At 39.7% G+C, this 15,566-nt stretch overlaps 2 protein-coding genes and 3 non-coding genes across 5 annotated transcripts in view; 2 read left to right on the forward strand and 3 right to left on the reverse strand.

Moving 5' to 3' along the window:
* Positions 1 to 531: 531 nt before the first annotated feature.
* trnal-caa (transfer RNA leucine (anticodon CAA)) lies at positions 532 to 643 on the reverse strand. The gene is made up of 2 exons: positions 606 to 643; positions 532 to 577 (listed from the first exon to the last, which is right to left on the reverse strand). It is a non-coding gene; the product is annotated as a tRNA-Leu (tRNA).
* Positions 644 to 1,075: 432 nt separating this feature from the next.
* Positions 1,076 to 1,194, forward strand: LOC111653805 (5S ribosomal RNA). The gene has a single exon (XR_002760699.1). It is a non-coding gene; the product is annotated as a 5S ribosomal RNA (ribosomal RNA).
* A 553-nt stretch (positions 1,195 to 1,747) lies between these two features.
* On the reverse strand, positions 1,748 to 1,856 carry trnal-caa (transfer RNA leucine (anticodon CAA)). The gene is made up of 2 exons: positions 1,819 to 1,856; positions 1,748 to 1,793 (listed from the first exon to the last, which is right to left on the reverse strand). It is a non-coding gene; the product is annotated as a tRNA-Leu (tRNA).
* A 251-nt stretch (positions 1,857 to 2,107) lies between these two features.
* On the forward strand, positions 2,108 to 8,288 carry dhrs12 (dehydrogenase/reductase (SDR family) member 12). Its single transcript, XM_023404479.2, has 10 exons — positions 2,108 to 2,278; positions 3,171 to 3,304; positions 3,933 to 4,015; positions 4,958 to 5,050; positions 5,195 to 5,276; positions 5,655 to 5,716; positions 5,838 to 5,942; positions 6,050 to 6,140; positions 6,590 to 6,727; positions 7,772 to 8,288. The coding sequence occupies exons 1-10, from the start codon at positions 2,223 to 2,225 to the stop codon at positions 7,882 to 7,884; spliced, it is 957 nt and encodes a 318-aa protein (XP_023260247.1). The 5' UTR covers positions 2,108 to 2,222; the 3' UTR covers positions 7,885 to 8,288.
* Positions 8,289 to 9,134: 846 nt separating this feature from the next.
* Positions 9,135 to 15,566, reverse strand: part of wdfy2 (WD repeat and FYVE domain containing 2) — a 19,370-nt gene continuing 12,938 nt past the window's right edge. The window contains exons 9-12 of the mRNA XM_023404487.2: positions 14,468 to 14,569; positions 13,322 to 13,452; positions 13,105 to 13,213; positions 9,135 to 12,544 (exon numbers count right to left, since the gene is read on the reverse strand). Coding sequence (XP_023260255.1) covers positions 12,515 to 12,544; positions 13,105 to 13,213; positions 13,322 to 13,452; positions 14,468 to 14,569 — 372 coding nt within the window. The 3' untranslated portion in view covers positions 9,135 to 12,514. The remainder of the gene's footprint in view (positions 12,545 to 13,104; positions 13,214 to 13,321; positions 13,453 to 14,467; positions 14,570 to 15,566) is intronic.

Below are 15,566 nucleotides of genomic sequence, written 5' to 3' on the forward strand. Positions count from 1 at the left end.
CAATGTTTTATCAGCAGAGGGCGCTGTTCTTTCTTTGGTGGAGAGGTATCAATTAGCAGCACTGTAAACTGTACTGGGGAAATGAGTAAAATAAAACAGTAGTACAATAAAAAGCACATAGTCCAAACTGCCAAATACGGGCGACTACCAGAAATGTCTTGCAATAATCTTTGTTGTAGTTCTGAAATGTTTTATGTATGTTTATATATATTACCTGAGGAAGACACAAAACGTTGTTGTGTCTATGCAGAAATTTAGGAATAAAGAAATAATAGTTAATGCTTGTGGAGAATTTTCCACAACCTGGCAACCCCTTAGTTGTTTTCATTACAAGTAATTAAAAAAAAATTAATAAAGCTATTAATTGCAGCTTTTAAAAGCCTTTATAAATGACACTTTAATAGAAACTGGATATTGAATGTTTAAATGTGAAAAGCAAAGTGTGTGTATGTGTGTAACGCTGGTAGGGGTAGCGGGTTATTAGGACTTCATATCTGGTGTGACACACACGCGACACAGAAGAAAAGGTATTGTCAGAAGTGGGATTCGAACCCACGCCTCCATTCGGAGACCAGAAGTCCCGTTTCCTCAGGAAGGTTTGTCACCTTGAGTCTGGCGCCTTAGACCGCTCGGCCATCCTGACAATTGTGCTTGTGTGCCCGCGAGACGGCTGTTTCACTGCTGCTCAGTAATGTGTACCGACACGGGTTTCTGCTGGTTTTTGAGGAAATTAAATTCCTTTTATAATCCTCTGTAAACTCGTATGAGTTAAACGTGTAGTGCCACATAATGTGACATTACCACGGGAGACTTATTGATAACTTTGACTTTTAACACTGTTAAACTTAAAAGAATAATCACGACGTATCAACTTCTAGAGAAGCTATCAGACTACACGTGCTACAGGATTGGACCTGTTCATGGGATTTTATGACAACAAATCGAGAGTATCGCCACCATTGTCATTTCGAGGGGACGGGAGGGAAAGTCACGTTGTCACCACCAATATTCAATTCAGGAAATACTTTCAGGTGTTGCAGCATCTATAAAAGGCCCACGTGCAGCTGCAGTTGTTGCTTACGGCCATACCACCCTGAACACGCCCGATCTCGTCCGATCTCGGAAGCTAAGCAGGTTCGGGCCTGGTTAGTACTTGGATGGGAGACCGCCTGGGAATACCAGGTGCTGTAAGCCTTTTATCAGCAGAGGTCGCTGCTGCAGCATCTGTAGTCTAAATTGGTAAAACATCATCACATCTCAGGTCCCCTTCCTTCTGCACTTAAAGTGAAAGTGATGGGAACAAAAGCCATACTTCTTGTTTCATGCAACAACAACAATAAAAAAGTTGATGTAAAACTGATACAAGGTTCAGCAGTCTGAGTTAATCAAATGAAAATCAAATAAATGAAGTCGTGCCTTCTTGCAGACTTAAAAATAATGTTCTTCTAAAAAGTTTGGAAGATGCTTTAGTTGTCTACAGCTCAGATTGCTGAACTGGTAAACTTGGAAATGTGAATTTGGACAAAACCTCCAATGAACAGTCAGTAACCCGTAGTGACAAAGTGAAACCATGTTTTTTAGACATTTCTTGCAAAACGTATTCAAAAAAAAATTACGAAAATGTAATCTCTCATATTACAGAAATATGAAGGCGAGGAGTGGTTCGTTGGTAATCTAAAATTGTTTGTACCTTGTGAATGCCGTTTGTAAGACACATAATGAATGTACCACAGGTGCCAAAAGTTATTGTCAGAAGTGGGATTCGAACCCACGCCTCCATTCGGAGACCAGAAGTCCCGGTACGCAGGAAGGTTCAACCTTGAGTCTGGCGCCTTAGACCACTCGGCCATCCTGACAACTGCATGTATCGCCGCCGAAGCAGCAGTTTAAGTACTTTACAATTCTACGATATTGTTTTATCTGTTGTTATATTTCTTTTTCGTTCAATGAAACCCTTCATTTTCACACATTAAGCCAACAGAATCGATTACTGAGTCCTTATTTATATGTACTGACAGTAATAAACATAGATACCCACCGGGGGCGCCACGAAGTTGTTTATGATTTACTTCCGGTGGTCACACACGTGACTCCCCACCCCTGTTACTACATAACAACCCTCAGTCATTCTTATGAAACAGAAACATTGGACTGTGTCCACTGTGTCGTTTTTTAACAGAGCACCTTAATACACAAACCGAGAAGGTATATTTCTGCTGACGATGTCGATTTATAGGAATGCCGTGTGGTTTGTGAAAGGACTCCAGGAATATACAAAGTAAGTGGGGCGTATCGTTTCTATTGAGTGAAGTAGTCAAAGGTCTTGTAGTGCACATGGTTTGTGCAACATTTACCTAATCCTTCTTATGTAGTCTTAAACCCGAGAACTGCCTTCAGACTGCCATGACAAGGTTAAAACCATATACTGCACAACACTTTACGGTAGTCTTCATACAGGGCTGCAACTAGTCAAAAAAAAGTCTTAGAAATCACTGAAGTCAGTTTTCTCAAAAAGAAAAAACAATGCCTCAGACGGTATTACAAGTCTTCTTTATTTGTTCCATGTTATGAAGCTTATCTGAATCTTTTAATCGATTATATCATCAGGAATTATTTTTATACACTGCTGGGAAGTACTGACAATAATTCTACTGGTTTTCAAAACAGACAAAAGTGTCACTTTCATGAAGATAGAGGCCGTCAGTCATTGACGTTTCTGCTTCTTCAGTGATCACTCTATTAGAGAAATAATTGCCTGTTTTGTTTTTGACTAATAGCTATTGACTAATATTCCTACCTATATCTATATTCCCTTTAACACATTTTAAAATAAAATACATCTGTACTGATGCAGTTTGTTAAAGGTGGTCTTTAGGAGGAAACAGCTTCTCAGAACAAAGTAATTCATGAAAATATTGGAACCAGCAAATGTTAAGTAGTTCTGTTTGAAAAATGAAAGAAAACAATTAATCAGTTATCAATGTAGTAATTAAACTAATTGATTAATTTGACTGAGTGTTGCTGTTGCTGTTTGAATGTCTGCAGGAAAGAAAAGAAGACACCTCAACCCCTAACACTATCCCTCTGTGTCACAACATAACATGCGCTGATATTGGTGCCAGTGTGCATTTGTGTGGTGCATTCACTGTACTCCTCATTGCTCCTGACAGGGGCGGCTTTGAAGCTGCAGCGAAGCTTTTTGCTCCAGCAGACCTGGATGTAAACCTGAGTGGGAGGTCCTTCATGATAACAGGTGCCAACAGTGGGATAGGAAAAGCCACAGCACAGGAAATTGCCAACCGAGGTGAGTGCTCAACTGAAGTCAGTTCGGCTTTTAGCTCTGTTGAAGTGCAGGACAAGTCAGCCTCCAGCTTTTATAGTTATAAGCTTTTCAGGGCCCCATTTACACCTGATACTAAACTGTAATCTGTATCTGGATAATGACATTTGATCATTTGATCCCCAGACCATTGCATTGACACCTGGTGTTAAAAAGCAACCTTGTTATCTTGATTAGACTTGTATTATGATCAGATCTCATTATGCAAATTAGTTAGGAAAGCAGTGCCATGAAAGGACACCATTCAGTTTTAGATCAGCTGATTTTTATAGCCGCTGCCACTGCGTGTAGCTTTCACTTGGTTTGCTTAAACAAGCAGGAAGAGTTTTATTTTCTTATGGATATGATCATACAATTACGTTTATATTTTTTCTGATCTGGTCACAATCTGAGCCTGAGCCCTATCTATCTATCTGTTCACCTATAAAACACATTGAACTGCGCTAATTACAAGTAAAGTTTAATTGATTGAAACCTCATCTGTAAATCAACACATTTCTGACAATAACTACATGGAGAGGTTGAACCTTCAAGGCGGTGGAAGATACTTCTGCCTTGTCCACTGATGTGTTTTTGGTTCGTGTGTGTGCAGGAGGAATCGTTCACATGGTGTGTCGAAACAAGGGCCGAGCAGACGCAGCCAAAGATGAAATTGTGGAACGTAGTAAAAATCAGGTGAGGAATGTGTTGCGTGTTGTAGAAGAGGGATCTTCACTCTGTTGCAGGAAGAAATGGCAGTAGTGAGCATGTGTAAGAGGTAATTTAGACAGACACGTCATTACATCTTTTGTCCAGCAGGGAGCACTGTGGACTCTGCTGGAAACACTGATGCATGTGCATGTCCTCTTCCGTTGTATGATCTTCTGCAGGGGTAGGGGTTTCTAGTCTCTGAGTCAAATGTTGTTTAACTAACAGAAAGAAGGATATTTACTTAATTCACCTGTGCCGCTTCTCCTTATTGATCTAATTAACTACTAACTAATTTAATTAATCGTCTAAGTCATAGTGCAGTCACAAGAGTCAAAAAAGCATTGAACACTAGTCAGAATATCAGAGTTTTAATAAGATAAAGTCCAAAGAAAGGCAGGCAGCAAGTTATTTCATTTATGTTTCAAATGTAATAATGTAATGGTATTAACAGCTGAAGATGAGGGGAAAAAATCACAAATTTCTACAGTGGTAATGAATTATTTAATGGTGAAACTATTGAACGATTAGTGGAATGGAAGAAAATTATAAATTTCTTTTTTAAATTTCAGAATTCAATAATCAAGTATCAGCAAAACATGTCAATTATTGTCTGTTTACTGCTTCTCAAATGTGAGGATTTGCTGCTTTTCTCTAATTTATTTCATTGTAAATCAATATTTATGAATATTTATTTTTTGGTTGTTGGTTGCAAAAATAGAGGCTACTTGTGCACATCACATTGGACTCAGGGAACTTGTGTTGGCCATTTTCCACAATTTTCCCATGTTCAATTCACACCACACCGTATGTCTATATAGCACATAAGGAAAATCTTCTCTTTTATATTATTTTCCTTTGAACATAAAGTAAAATTTCAGTCCGTATGGACAGAGGTTTGACAGTTGTTATTTTCCTTTTTACTCCCAGAATGTTCACGTCCACGTCGTCGACATGTCCAGTGCGAGACAAGTGTGGGAGTTTGCCCAGAACTTCTCACAAAACAACAGTGTACATGTGCTGGTGGGTATCTGCAGGTCTGTCCTGGATCATCTGACACACACACACACACACACACACACACACACACACACACACACACACACACACACACACACACACACACTGGTTTTTATTATCATTTGTATCACTTGTCGTGTTCACCAGATCAACAATGCAGGCTGCATGGTCAACCAGAGAGAGTTAACTGAGGAGGGCGTGGAGAAGAACTTTGCCACAAATACACTCGGTAATGAAAAGTATTTTATAATACTAGGTCCAGTGTAATGCCTGCGTTTAGGCAGTGATTCCATTACAATACATTTTGAGATAGTTTACTTTGAGAAATATAAACTTGTTTTCCTTCAAAATGTTAGTGTAAATGTTTAAACAAGAAATTTATGTAAATAGAATTTTTACCAATAATCAATGATAGACGATAACTTACTCTGCTGAGCGTGAACAACTTTTCTTCTACATAAAACATGCATTCAACTTAAAAGATGTTGTGCATTATTAAGGATTTAATGCCCTGCAAATCATCGTGTTGTAGTTGTGCAAAGCTACATGTGCTGGAGCTTACAGTAAGTGTTACTGAACTGTCCTCTGTGCTCACCTGTATTGCCAGGTACATACATCCTCACCACAGCGCTGATACCTGCACTGAAGAAGGTTGAAGACCCCAGAGTGGTGGGTTAAATTTCAACTGAAGAAAATGCTCCTCATGTCAAAATTTAACACACTTTGGAAAATTACTATTACTACGCCTTATGAGAAATAAGAATAAATACCTGCTCCCGTCTCCTCGCAGGTCACGGTGTCGTCGGGCGGGATGCTCACGCAGAAGCTGAACGTGGACGACCTCCAGTTTGCGAAGGGGGCGTTTGACGGCACCATGGCCTACGCACAGAACAAAGTAAAGGGGACTGATTTCCAGCAGCTGTGCGCCACAGAGCGGGACAGAAGTTATTGTGGCGCGTATCCGTGTTTGTTGAAGTGTTTGTTGTGTTTTCATTGTGACAGAGACAGCAGGTGATTCTGACGGAGAGGTGGGCTTCTCAACACAAAGATATCCACTTCTCCTCCATGCACCCTGGATGGGCAGACACACCAGGTAAACAAAGGAAAGGACAGATGGATATAATTTTGGTTTTTATTCTGTCCAGGTTTTGAAATATCCATCTTTGAGATTTTCTGTCTCCAACTAAATACAATGGAGGGTAAAGGAATTTTATTTTTATTTAAAGATCATGTTTAAAAATTTAACTGTGGACGATTTTCATTCTGACTCTTTTTTTCGGGTGGTAATAGTAGTCTCACATTAGCTAAACCTCATTTAAACACAGCTGTGTAGAAATGATTAATAATTCATAGTAATAAATGAAAAAAACAGAGCAACAGCCCCTGTTGTCGCTGATAGTAAATAAAATCACTGCTGCATACTTTGTTGTAGACTGTCGTAAAGATTGAGCGGTTAGACCAAGCAGTGTCTCTTTGTATTCACTTAACACTAAAACTTGGGAATTTATACCACCTGAGTAACTCTTGTCTTTCTCTCTGTAGCTGTCCAGTCGTCCATGCCGTCCTTCCACGCTAAGATGCAGTCCAGACTGAGGACGGAGGCCATGGGTGCCGACACCGTGGTGTGGCTCGCTGCGTCTCCAGCTGCCATAAAGCAGCCCAGTGGACTCTTCTTCCAGGGTCAGAAACAGATCACACTCTGTTTTTTTTGACAGCTGTTACAGCTCCGCCTAACTCCATCTCAGTAATAGAGGTGGATGTCAAAGTGTAACTGAGCTGAGCTCTAATAAACCAGCTGTATCCACCTGCCCAGCCCTTAACAGCAGGCTGACGTAGTTAGAGACTGGCTGGTGAAGAAAGTGGAATATCCAGCTGCTAGAGAGCCAGGTATTTTCCTCAGGGAGCAGCGGGGACATTGCACTGAAAAAATTACAAAAGTACAAGTATGTAAGTACTGCTAGCCAAAAGTATATAAAGTACAACTACTGAGTGCCCTAAAATCCCAGGTGTAATTAATTACACTAACGATGGCTCAGACTCATTAAGCGTCTCAGAGAGCGGTTTCAGTGACCTAGTAGACAAGTCACCTCTCAGTGAAATACAGCCATCGTTAATGTTATTAAATACACCTGTGCTTTTGCTGCTTTGACATGTCGACATATCTGCTGCAGCAAAGTTCTGTAAAGTGTTACACAACTATACTGTGTATTATATTATTAGCACCTCTGGTTATTCTTCTATTGAGGTGGTTTTTAACTAAAATATATCTTGTTATTTTGTTTATTCGGCAACAATCCATCATATTTTATGAGCTCATCATATGTTTTGAAAGTCAGTTAAATGCATAATACATAAGTTACTTATAATTTGTTGCTTTAGTGGTTCCAAAGGATCCAGATTCAATAAGCAGATGGAATCATATTTAATAAATAACTAGGGAACCGTTCAGACATTAATATTTGTAAGAACATGTTCTGTTGGAGACTTTAATGTCTCTCTTTGGCTGATATCAAATCACTAAACCAAATGAAGGCTTCTCGTAAAAGGAGGAGAGTGATTGTGACATAATTATGATTCAGTAATGAAGGGCGATGCCTTGTTGTTCAAGTTAAATTGATCCTGTCTCTGTAATCAGTTCACCCAATGTTAGTGTTTTGTCTAACACATACTTGTGGTACAGTGTCTCCCCTGTTGTCTCATATATTTCCATAAAATTTCCTCCAGATCGTAAAGCGGTGGCGACACACCTGCCTCTGGCCTCCTCCAGGTCCACGCCACCGGAGGAGGAGAAGCTGCTGGCTGCGCTGGAGGAGTTCGCCCTCAAGTTCAAACCTTAATATGGCTGCAAATAGATGGGTTTTTTTTTTTTTTTTTTAAAACAAGCACTCCTCACTAATTGTTACCGTTTACACAATCATGTCTTTTTTACTTCTTTCAATATACAAGACACATTTTTTACTTTTCTGGCTGATACCTCAAAGAACAGGCCTTTCAAAGTGTAGTCAAGGTTGTTTTCAGCAAAGAAGCTTCGTGTACAGATGTTGGGTCTTTTCTCTAATCGGCTGAAGGGTGATTTTTAAAAATACGCTTAATAAATTGCTGCATATTGTATTTATACAGCCTACGGGGAGAAATGGAGAGATCGGGGATGCTTTAATGTATATTTAACACAAAATGTAAATCTGTATATTAATTTCTGTAAAACATATTGTTTCATTTCATTAAAAACGTTTGTGATAAATGTCTGTCTCCTTTCACAAGCTGGGCAGAGAAAGAATCGGGGGGCTGGACAGATTCAGCTTCAGGTCTCAGTTTTAAGCTCTTACACAGGCTCGGTCTCTGCCGTTCCTTCATCTGTGAACTTGGGAACGTTTCCTCATTTTTAAATTTCACAAAAATACTCAGGAGTCATACATTCTCATCCTGAGGACAACTCAGTATAACACTGAAAACTCAGTAGCTGCTCCCAATCTGTAAATGTTTACTCCCATGAGGGACAGAAAATTCATCAATGAAAACAAATGAATCATTTCTGTAGTTTAAGTAAAAATATCATATCTGCTGCCTCCAGCTTAAAAGTGAGGATTTACTGCATTTCTCGTTTCATATCAAAGGATTACCTTTAATATTTTGGACTAAACTAATTATAGAAGATGATTGTTGTCTAATAACACGATATGATAATAATAATAATAATTGTTATTAGTTGTTGACTGTTATGAATCAAAAGACAATGTGTGTTTTGTTTGCGAGCTAAAGGGTATTTAGATGTCACTTCAAAACAATTTTTTCTGAATTCAAAAAAAGTGTTTACAGACTGTAAATGGAGACTTCACTCTCTAAAATCATATCATGAATAAAAGAGTCTCCAGCTTTGAGATGAATTATGTTTTCAAACTTTGTCTGCACAGTGTAAAGAGCCACGTCCATAAAAGAGCAAATGCTGAAACGTTTACTCCCAGAAACTGCAGATGAAATTGTGCACATGTAGAAAGGAGAAAAGAGAGAGTGTCCCAGAATGATGGTTTGGTTTCTGCTGGACTATAACAGCAACACTGGGATTCAACAAACACCATACTTGATCAAATCTGGTTTAGGTGAATACCTGCTCTTTTAATATATTATTTATACACACAAAGTTACATTAACGGTCACAACTGGCCTCAGATGAATGTATTTTCACTGCAACAAAAGTGTAGGTATTGTTTATGTAATAATTTTGTATCCTGTGTTGCCCATTCAAAATCACACAGACTTAATATGATTACAGATATTTCTTTTGCAAAACAAGCTATTGTGATTTAGTTTTGGTGTGTTTTTTTTTTTTTACCACTCCAGGCAGCCACAGTTTTACATGAATTCCAGTACAGAGTGATTTGCCAATTAGCTGGAAGCCAACAGCTTCTTGGAATCATTGGAAAAAATACATCCTAAAAACTGGAATCGGTACATCATGCATTAAGAACTGATCAGCGAAAAAGTTAAATATACATGATTTGTAGTTAAGGAGCTGAAACCTTAGTAAAACACTGGTATGGTCCTTTGAAATATCAGTACCCTCAGGCTCACACTCTGTTGACAGCTGCTGTAAATGTACCTTTATGAGTAGCTGTGAACTTCTTCACTCTTTCCAAAAACCAAGCTTACCAATCAAGATCACACATTTTCATTTCTCTTATTGTTGGAGATAAATCTTCAAGTTCACCTCATTTTCAATCTAAACATCAAACATCTTTGGAAAATATTTAGTGGGGTTTTAACATCAGAAGAAATCACCTCAGTTACTATCTGATCATTAAAGCACAGACATGATAATAATAAAAAAGAAAAAAGAACAAAAAACGTCATGTTTCCTCTTCACAGCAGCGATTTGCGACATATTCTTGTTTCTTGATTCCAGTGCATTGACATAAAAGTCAGTAATAAAACAAAACAAAAAAAAAACCAGCTACGATGAGAACAAAATCAAAGCAAACCATGTTCAGGAGTTTCCTCTCAGTCCTGGTACAGGTACAGTGTTTATGTGCTGCCTCTGATTAGTTTGATGATATGTGCGTTTCCATGTCAGAAATATTTAGACCACACTTGGAATAATAAATAATGTCAAAGCAGCTCCACTGATGACAGGACAGAATATACAAAAGTACTGTTTTCAAAGATCAGCAAGCGGTCTGGTTAATTTACAGATGACAAAACCCGGTAGTGTAGTAGTGGGAGTGACAGGTGTACTCTTCGGTTTACACTGTGTGTGCTTACACTACCGTGACAAGGATCTGCACTCCCATCAGTGTCCATTACAATCACTTTACCTCTGATCCCCTGCTTCAATTGTCTGTAAAGTACAATAGTATTACAGATATGTTGTACATCTGCCTGAAGCTTCATGATGTGACACTGAGTGTAAACTTCAAACCAAAGATGCCACGATTCTTACAGCTGCAACAAATCTCACTGCCTTAAAAGTCTCACATGCTGTATTTTGTGTCTTTGAAAACTTTTAAGATCTCTGCTAGAATTAAAAAAAATGAAGTTCTGTGTGTCTGATCAATGTTTGGTTTGTAATCATGTACCAACTTTTAGGAGTTAAAGAGGTTTGCTTGAAAGCCAGTCCATCTGTAACGCTCAGTGGAGAGGCCATTTGGTCCAGCAGCCACTCACACACTTAAACTCAAAGAAAACTTGGATATTCTGATACCATGCAGCTCAGTTCAGACTCAAGTAAAGGGCTTGTTTGTTAACATCCAGGGGCTTGTATGAACACTTTCCTCATTGTCAAATTTAAAGTACTGTTTCACCCACAAAGATGTGACTGATATCGGATTAGATATATTTAGAAAGCTCAGGATTTCTTTGACTCAAACACAGTGTGAGTGATGGTGAAGCACCTGAATGCAGGATCAGCTGATATTGTATAACCCTGCAGACATGCTGCTCCAGCAGTTTCGGACATGCCGATTCAGTCCAAACTGTGCCAGCTACCAGCAAGTAAGAACTGCAGATATGCTGCTCTTTAGCACCATCTACAGGCAAGGAATGCAACAGCTCCTGCAGTACTGACAAATAGTGCCACCTACAGGCAATGACTTACAACTGCAGTGTCACTATGTGTCCTCTGTCCTGCATGACTGGTCTCCTAGTTAAATTGCAGATGGAAAATAGGAGGTCCTAACCAGATGGCAAAATGGTTTAAGACTTTTACACCACAATGTATAAATATAGAAAATAGGTCAAACAAACAATAGGTTGTTGTGCGTTTCTGTGTGTTTGTGTCATCATGGAATTATGCGGTCCTGGAGATGGAGAGATTTTGTCACAACAGTGCAAGATACAGTCCCGAAACTTTACAGGTGTGTAGCTGAGATCAAAATGAAGGCTGAGTTCAAAGATGGGTGTGGTCCAACCCATGAGTACTGAGTACCTGTGTGATAATGTAGTAGTAAGAACTGAGTACACATGGGTCGGAACATCAACATGGTGACTGGCATCGCGGCTGAACACATGAGCTCACTTGTCTGGTTTATATATTTCCAGCCAGGGAAACAATTCTGAATTAATTTACTAAATCCTCAAATTCATATCTTAACATTTGGTGCTTTACAGCCACAACCTCAATAGTATTTAAATTTGAGTATTAAATATCCACTGGAGATCAGTGTGACATATTGATGTTAAATTTTGCCTGTTACTTAATGTAACAGGTGGTGAAAAAGTCAAATGTAAAAGCTAAGAAAGCAAACACACACACACAAAGAAAAGTGAAGGTAAACCTTCTAGCAGCCATTACTTTGCCCGTAGAGGACGAGTCCAGCGGCTGCTGCTGTTACTTTGCTTTCCTGTAGGTGGTGCAGGTTTTGCAGGTGTAAATCTGGTTTGACAATAATTAAACAGCCCCCTCTTGTGGAGAATCTGCAGCCTGCTAAACACGAGTTTAAATCTGTGAGCGAGTTGTGATCTTGTTCCATGAGATGCTTCACATCTAAAAAAAAAAAAGAAATGTCAAGTTTGTTCTGAGGCTAGTTGCAAACCACACTGCAGACTCTTGTTTTGTGAGTCTCCAGTATGTGGCCAGGAATGCATGGAAATTAAGTAAATAAAGTGTGTCAATTGCTTACACAGTCAAATGCCTCATCCCCTCCCACACACTCTTATACAGTACAGACACACACATATACAAACAGAGAGATCCCCACCCACCAGCAACCTGCACACAGACAAACACCCACAACCATCTGTAACCTTGTGTCAACCAAGGCCTGTCCTGTTCCCAGGCTTCACTGGCCTGCAGTGTCCTCACTGTGAACGTGCAACAGCTACTGCTTGTTATTCAGTAACTGTTAAATATTATCCAGATGACATCGATATTGTTGGATGAGCTTCTGTCTTTCTTTTCCAAGTGCGGCTGCCGCTGTCAGAGCCTCACAGTTTGGTGAACAGAGGTTCCTGCTGACTGCGGGTCGTCCACAGACCTCAGGACACCACAGGAGTCATGTCCCATAGCTGCAGATAAAAAACAAGACATAATCAGTTTGTTGTTCAAATACAGACGACGCTCATTAAAGAGGGGTTTCTCCTCTTTCTTAAGTTGAGACAGAGATGAGACGAGAAAATGAAACCTGATATATTGGAATATAGCCTCATTTATTATGTGGGAAATGGTTCAAAAAAATCCGTCCGGTTACATAAAAAGTTGCCCAACAGGGCAGACAGCAAGCTATTCTATCAACAGTGACTACGTGCAGTGATTCATAGTGATTTATCATTAGCTTTCCACCAAATTTCATTAAAATTAAAAGTTTTTTGATATCATGCTCAAAGCCGATCAAAGCCTCCCAGGATATATACACAAAGCACATAGTGACTAGAAATGGGGGGGGTCGGTGGAGGCCTCCTAGCAGGTCTTGATCATGCTCAGTAGGAGACAAAAATCACAACAAATAACCTGACCAAAAAACCTAATCTTAAGAACTCAGGAGTGAACCCACTAAATGTGACTGTGTGCTTGATTGTCTTATCTGAGACTCAGGAATAAAACAGATACTATTTGTTCCCATCCAGACCTTGATAACCTTGTCGGTGCCAGAGGTGAGCAGGTTTCCAGTGGTGGGCTCGTAGTGCATGTAAACAATGCTGTGCTTGCTGTCGTGGAAGGTGGCTGTGGGTGCTCGACTGGAAGACACAAAGGGTAACGCCGGTTACTTCACTGTGTGAGCGCTCAGGAAGCTGGCAGCACAAAGGGTCAGTATATGTCAACAACAGAGGCCGATTGTTACTCACTCCTCGTCGGTGATGGACTCGTGGCAGCTGTCACACACACGCACCTCAAACTCAAAGCCCATGAGGGGGATGGTGGAGCGTTTGGACGAACATTTGCCACACACCGCCTGGCCGCACTTCCTACAGTGGTGCTGAGGAACACAACAGGACTTCAACATGTCAGCTTTGATTAGCAACACTATCATTTCCTACCAGCAGCAGGAGAGTTACGAAGAGGCTTTAAGAAGGTAGAAGCTGAACCACCGGGGCCGGGAAAAAAGTCCTGGTTTTGTAAGTCAGAGTCCCCGAGTCAAGTCCAAGTCCACGCAAAATGTGATTCGCTGCTGTCAGACTGATTCTAACTATATCTGTTGTCAGAAAAATGAAAGTTTGATTCACTGCTCTGCTTTTTAGAGCATAGGTTCTCATCTTTGGACTTGGACAGGGCGAGTCTTTCCAAGTCAAAAGGCAAAAGTTCAAGTCAGAGTTTTGAGTCAGCTGTTTTTACATCTAAGTCAAGTTATTTTTCAAGTCTGACTGAAGTCCAGGTCATGTGATCAGAGCCACACAACACCCACTTGTAATATTGCTTTTAGTGTTTTTACGACCATGTTTGTTTCTGTCTCTTTCCATATTCCATTTTCATAGAATTACTGTTTACATGGAAGCTCTACATTATTAGTTGTGTGCTGCTTCCTGTGGGACTTTGTTTGTCCTGAAAAGTACTGGGACTTTCTCATGTGCTATGGCAAACTTTGTGTCTGAGAGAAACACAGAAGTCATCTGCAGAAACACAAACAATTACTCTGCGTTGTGTTTGGCTCTTGCTACAAAACGTTCTTGAAAATTGCTGTGCAGTCAAAGAAGGGCTGTGACTGTATCCTTGAACTGTAGATACCAAACACACACACACTTGAAATGAGTAACAGCAACATCAAGCTCTTTCTGAGAATGAAGCAACAAAACAGCCACAGGATGTTTGTTTGCCATTAGAGTAGCAGAAGTGAAGAGCTGTGTATGTTTGTTTGGAATGAATTCAGACTGTGGTGAGACTAACGATCTGCTGCAGCTGAGCAGCTGACATCTAAACTGTGACCTTAGTTTTTGTGTGCGATGCTTTATAAGTGAAATGAATAAAAAAAGATTAGCGACAGGTGTGTATAATACCTGTCGCAGGCCGATCTTCTTACTGTCCCACATCTGTTTGAAGTTCCAGAAGAAAGGCTGCTCACACTTCTGACAGGAGTCACTGTCCAGCCACTCTGGGGTCTGTGCAAACACACATTTTTGAAATTATACATGTTTCCTGTTTTTAAATCTTCTAAATTATGTAATCATGTAAAGAAAAACAACTATTTAATATTTGAAACACAAATTAAATCCTCCAAAAATGTTTAGACCTGGAGAGGTAAAGCAATTTTTCTACAAATTGGAGCACATTTTGGGAAATAAGGCTTTTTGCTTTCCTTCTGATAGGCAGATAAGAATATCAATATTAATCTTATGTCTGTGTTAAGGCGTGGGTGTTATGTGTTAAGTTTGGAGGAGACAGGATGCAGCTGGCCTAGCTTAGAATAAAGACGGGGCACCTGCCACCACTTCTAAAGCTGTTATATTTACACGGTGTATCTTATTTGTTTAAATCCTACACATTCAGGAATGTAAAATAAATCATTGTTGGCGTTAGGTGCTGGAACTATTTCTTGTCAAACAACAGTTTATTCATCTGCCCAGGACTTGTGTGTCTCCTGCTATAGTACAGGTTTTGGTTTTGTTTCTGTACAAGCCCAACAGCACACAAACACATGAGGGTGATATCAATGTTCTCATCTCACTCTGACAGAGAAAACTAATCAGCATACTTCACAAGTTTTCATTTCAAATTGATTAGCAGATATGACAATAACACTGGTTTTGAAGTACATCCCTGTTAATTACGATGAAACTTATCTTTGAATCATTTGCTGACAACACAGCACAAACTGAGCATGGCAGGCCTTAGAAGTAGTTGAGGAGCAGGAAACAATTGCAATAAAATTACTTATATTAAAATATTTTTTCTGGAGAGAAAGGCAGGTGGATGCTGGGAAATAGGACATGAGGTATCCTGATGAGTCGCTGGTGTGTGTTGCCTTTCAGTTGGTTGTTATAGTGCCTCCACTAGAACAACTGTTCTCATACTTGAGCAAACAAATCAAAGGATCAAAGTAAACTCTAGCCCTGATCCCCATGAGGAATTAAATGATTCTGAATCAGTGTTCCTAGT

The sequence above is a fragment of the Seriola lalandi genome, unplaced genomic scaffold (genome assembly GCF_002814215.2).
Source record: "Seriola lalandi dorsalis isolate HSWRI2012SDOR001 ecotype SW California unplaced genomic scaffold, Sedor1 jcf7180002054245, whole genome shotgun sequence".
In the NCBI taxonomy this organism is placed as follows: domain Eukaryota; kingdom Metazoa; phylum Chordata; class Actinopteri; order Carangiformes; family Carangidae; genus Seriola; species Seriola lalandi.

Coding starts and splice junctions, on each gene's coding strand:
- dhrs12 (XM_023404479.2), top strand. CDS start 2,223: ATGTCGATTTATAGGAATGCCGTGTGGTTTGTGAAAGGACTCCAGGAA. Junction 5,277..5,654: donor CTTTGCCACAAATACACTCG/GTAATGAAAAGT, acceptor CTGTATTGCCAG/GTACATACATCCTCACCACA. Junction 6,728..7,771: donor CAGTGGACTCTTCTTCCAGG/GTCAGAAACAGA, acceptor AATTTCCTCCAG/ATCGTAAAGCGGTGGCGACA.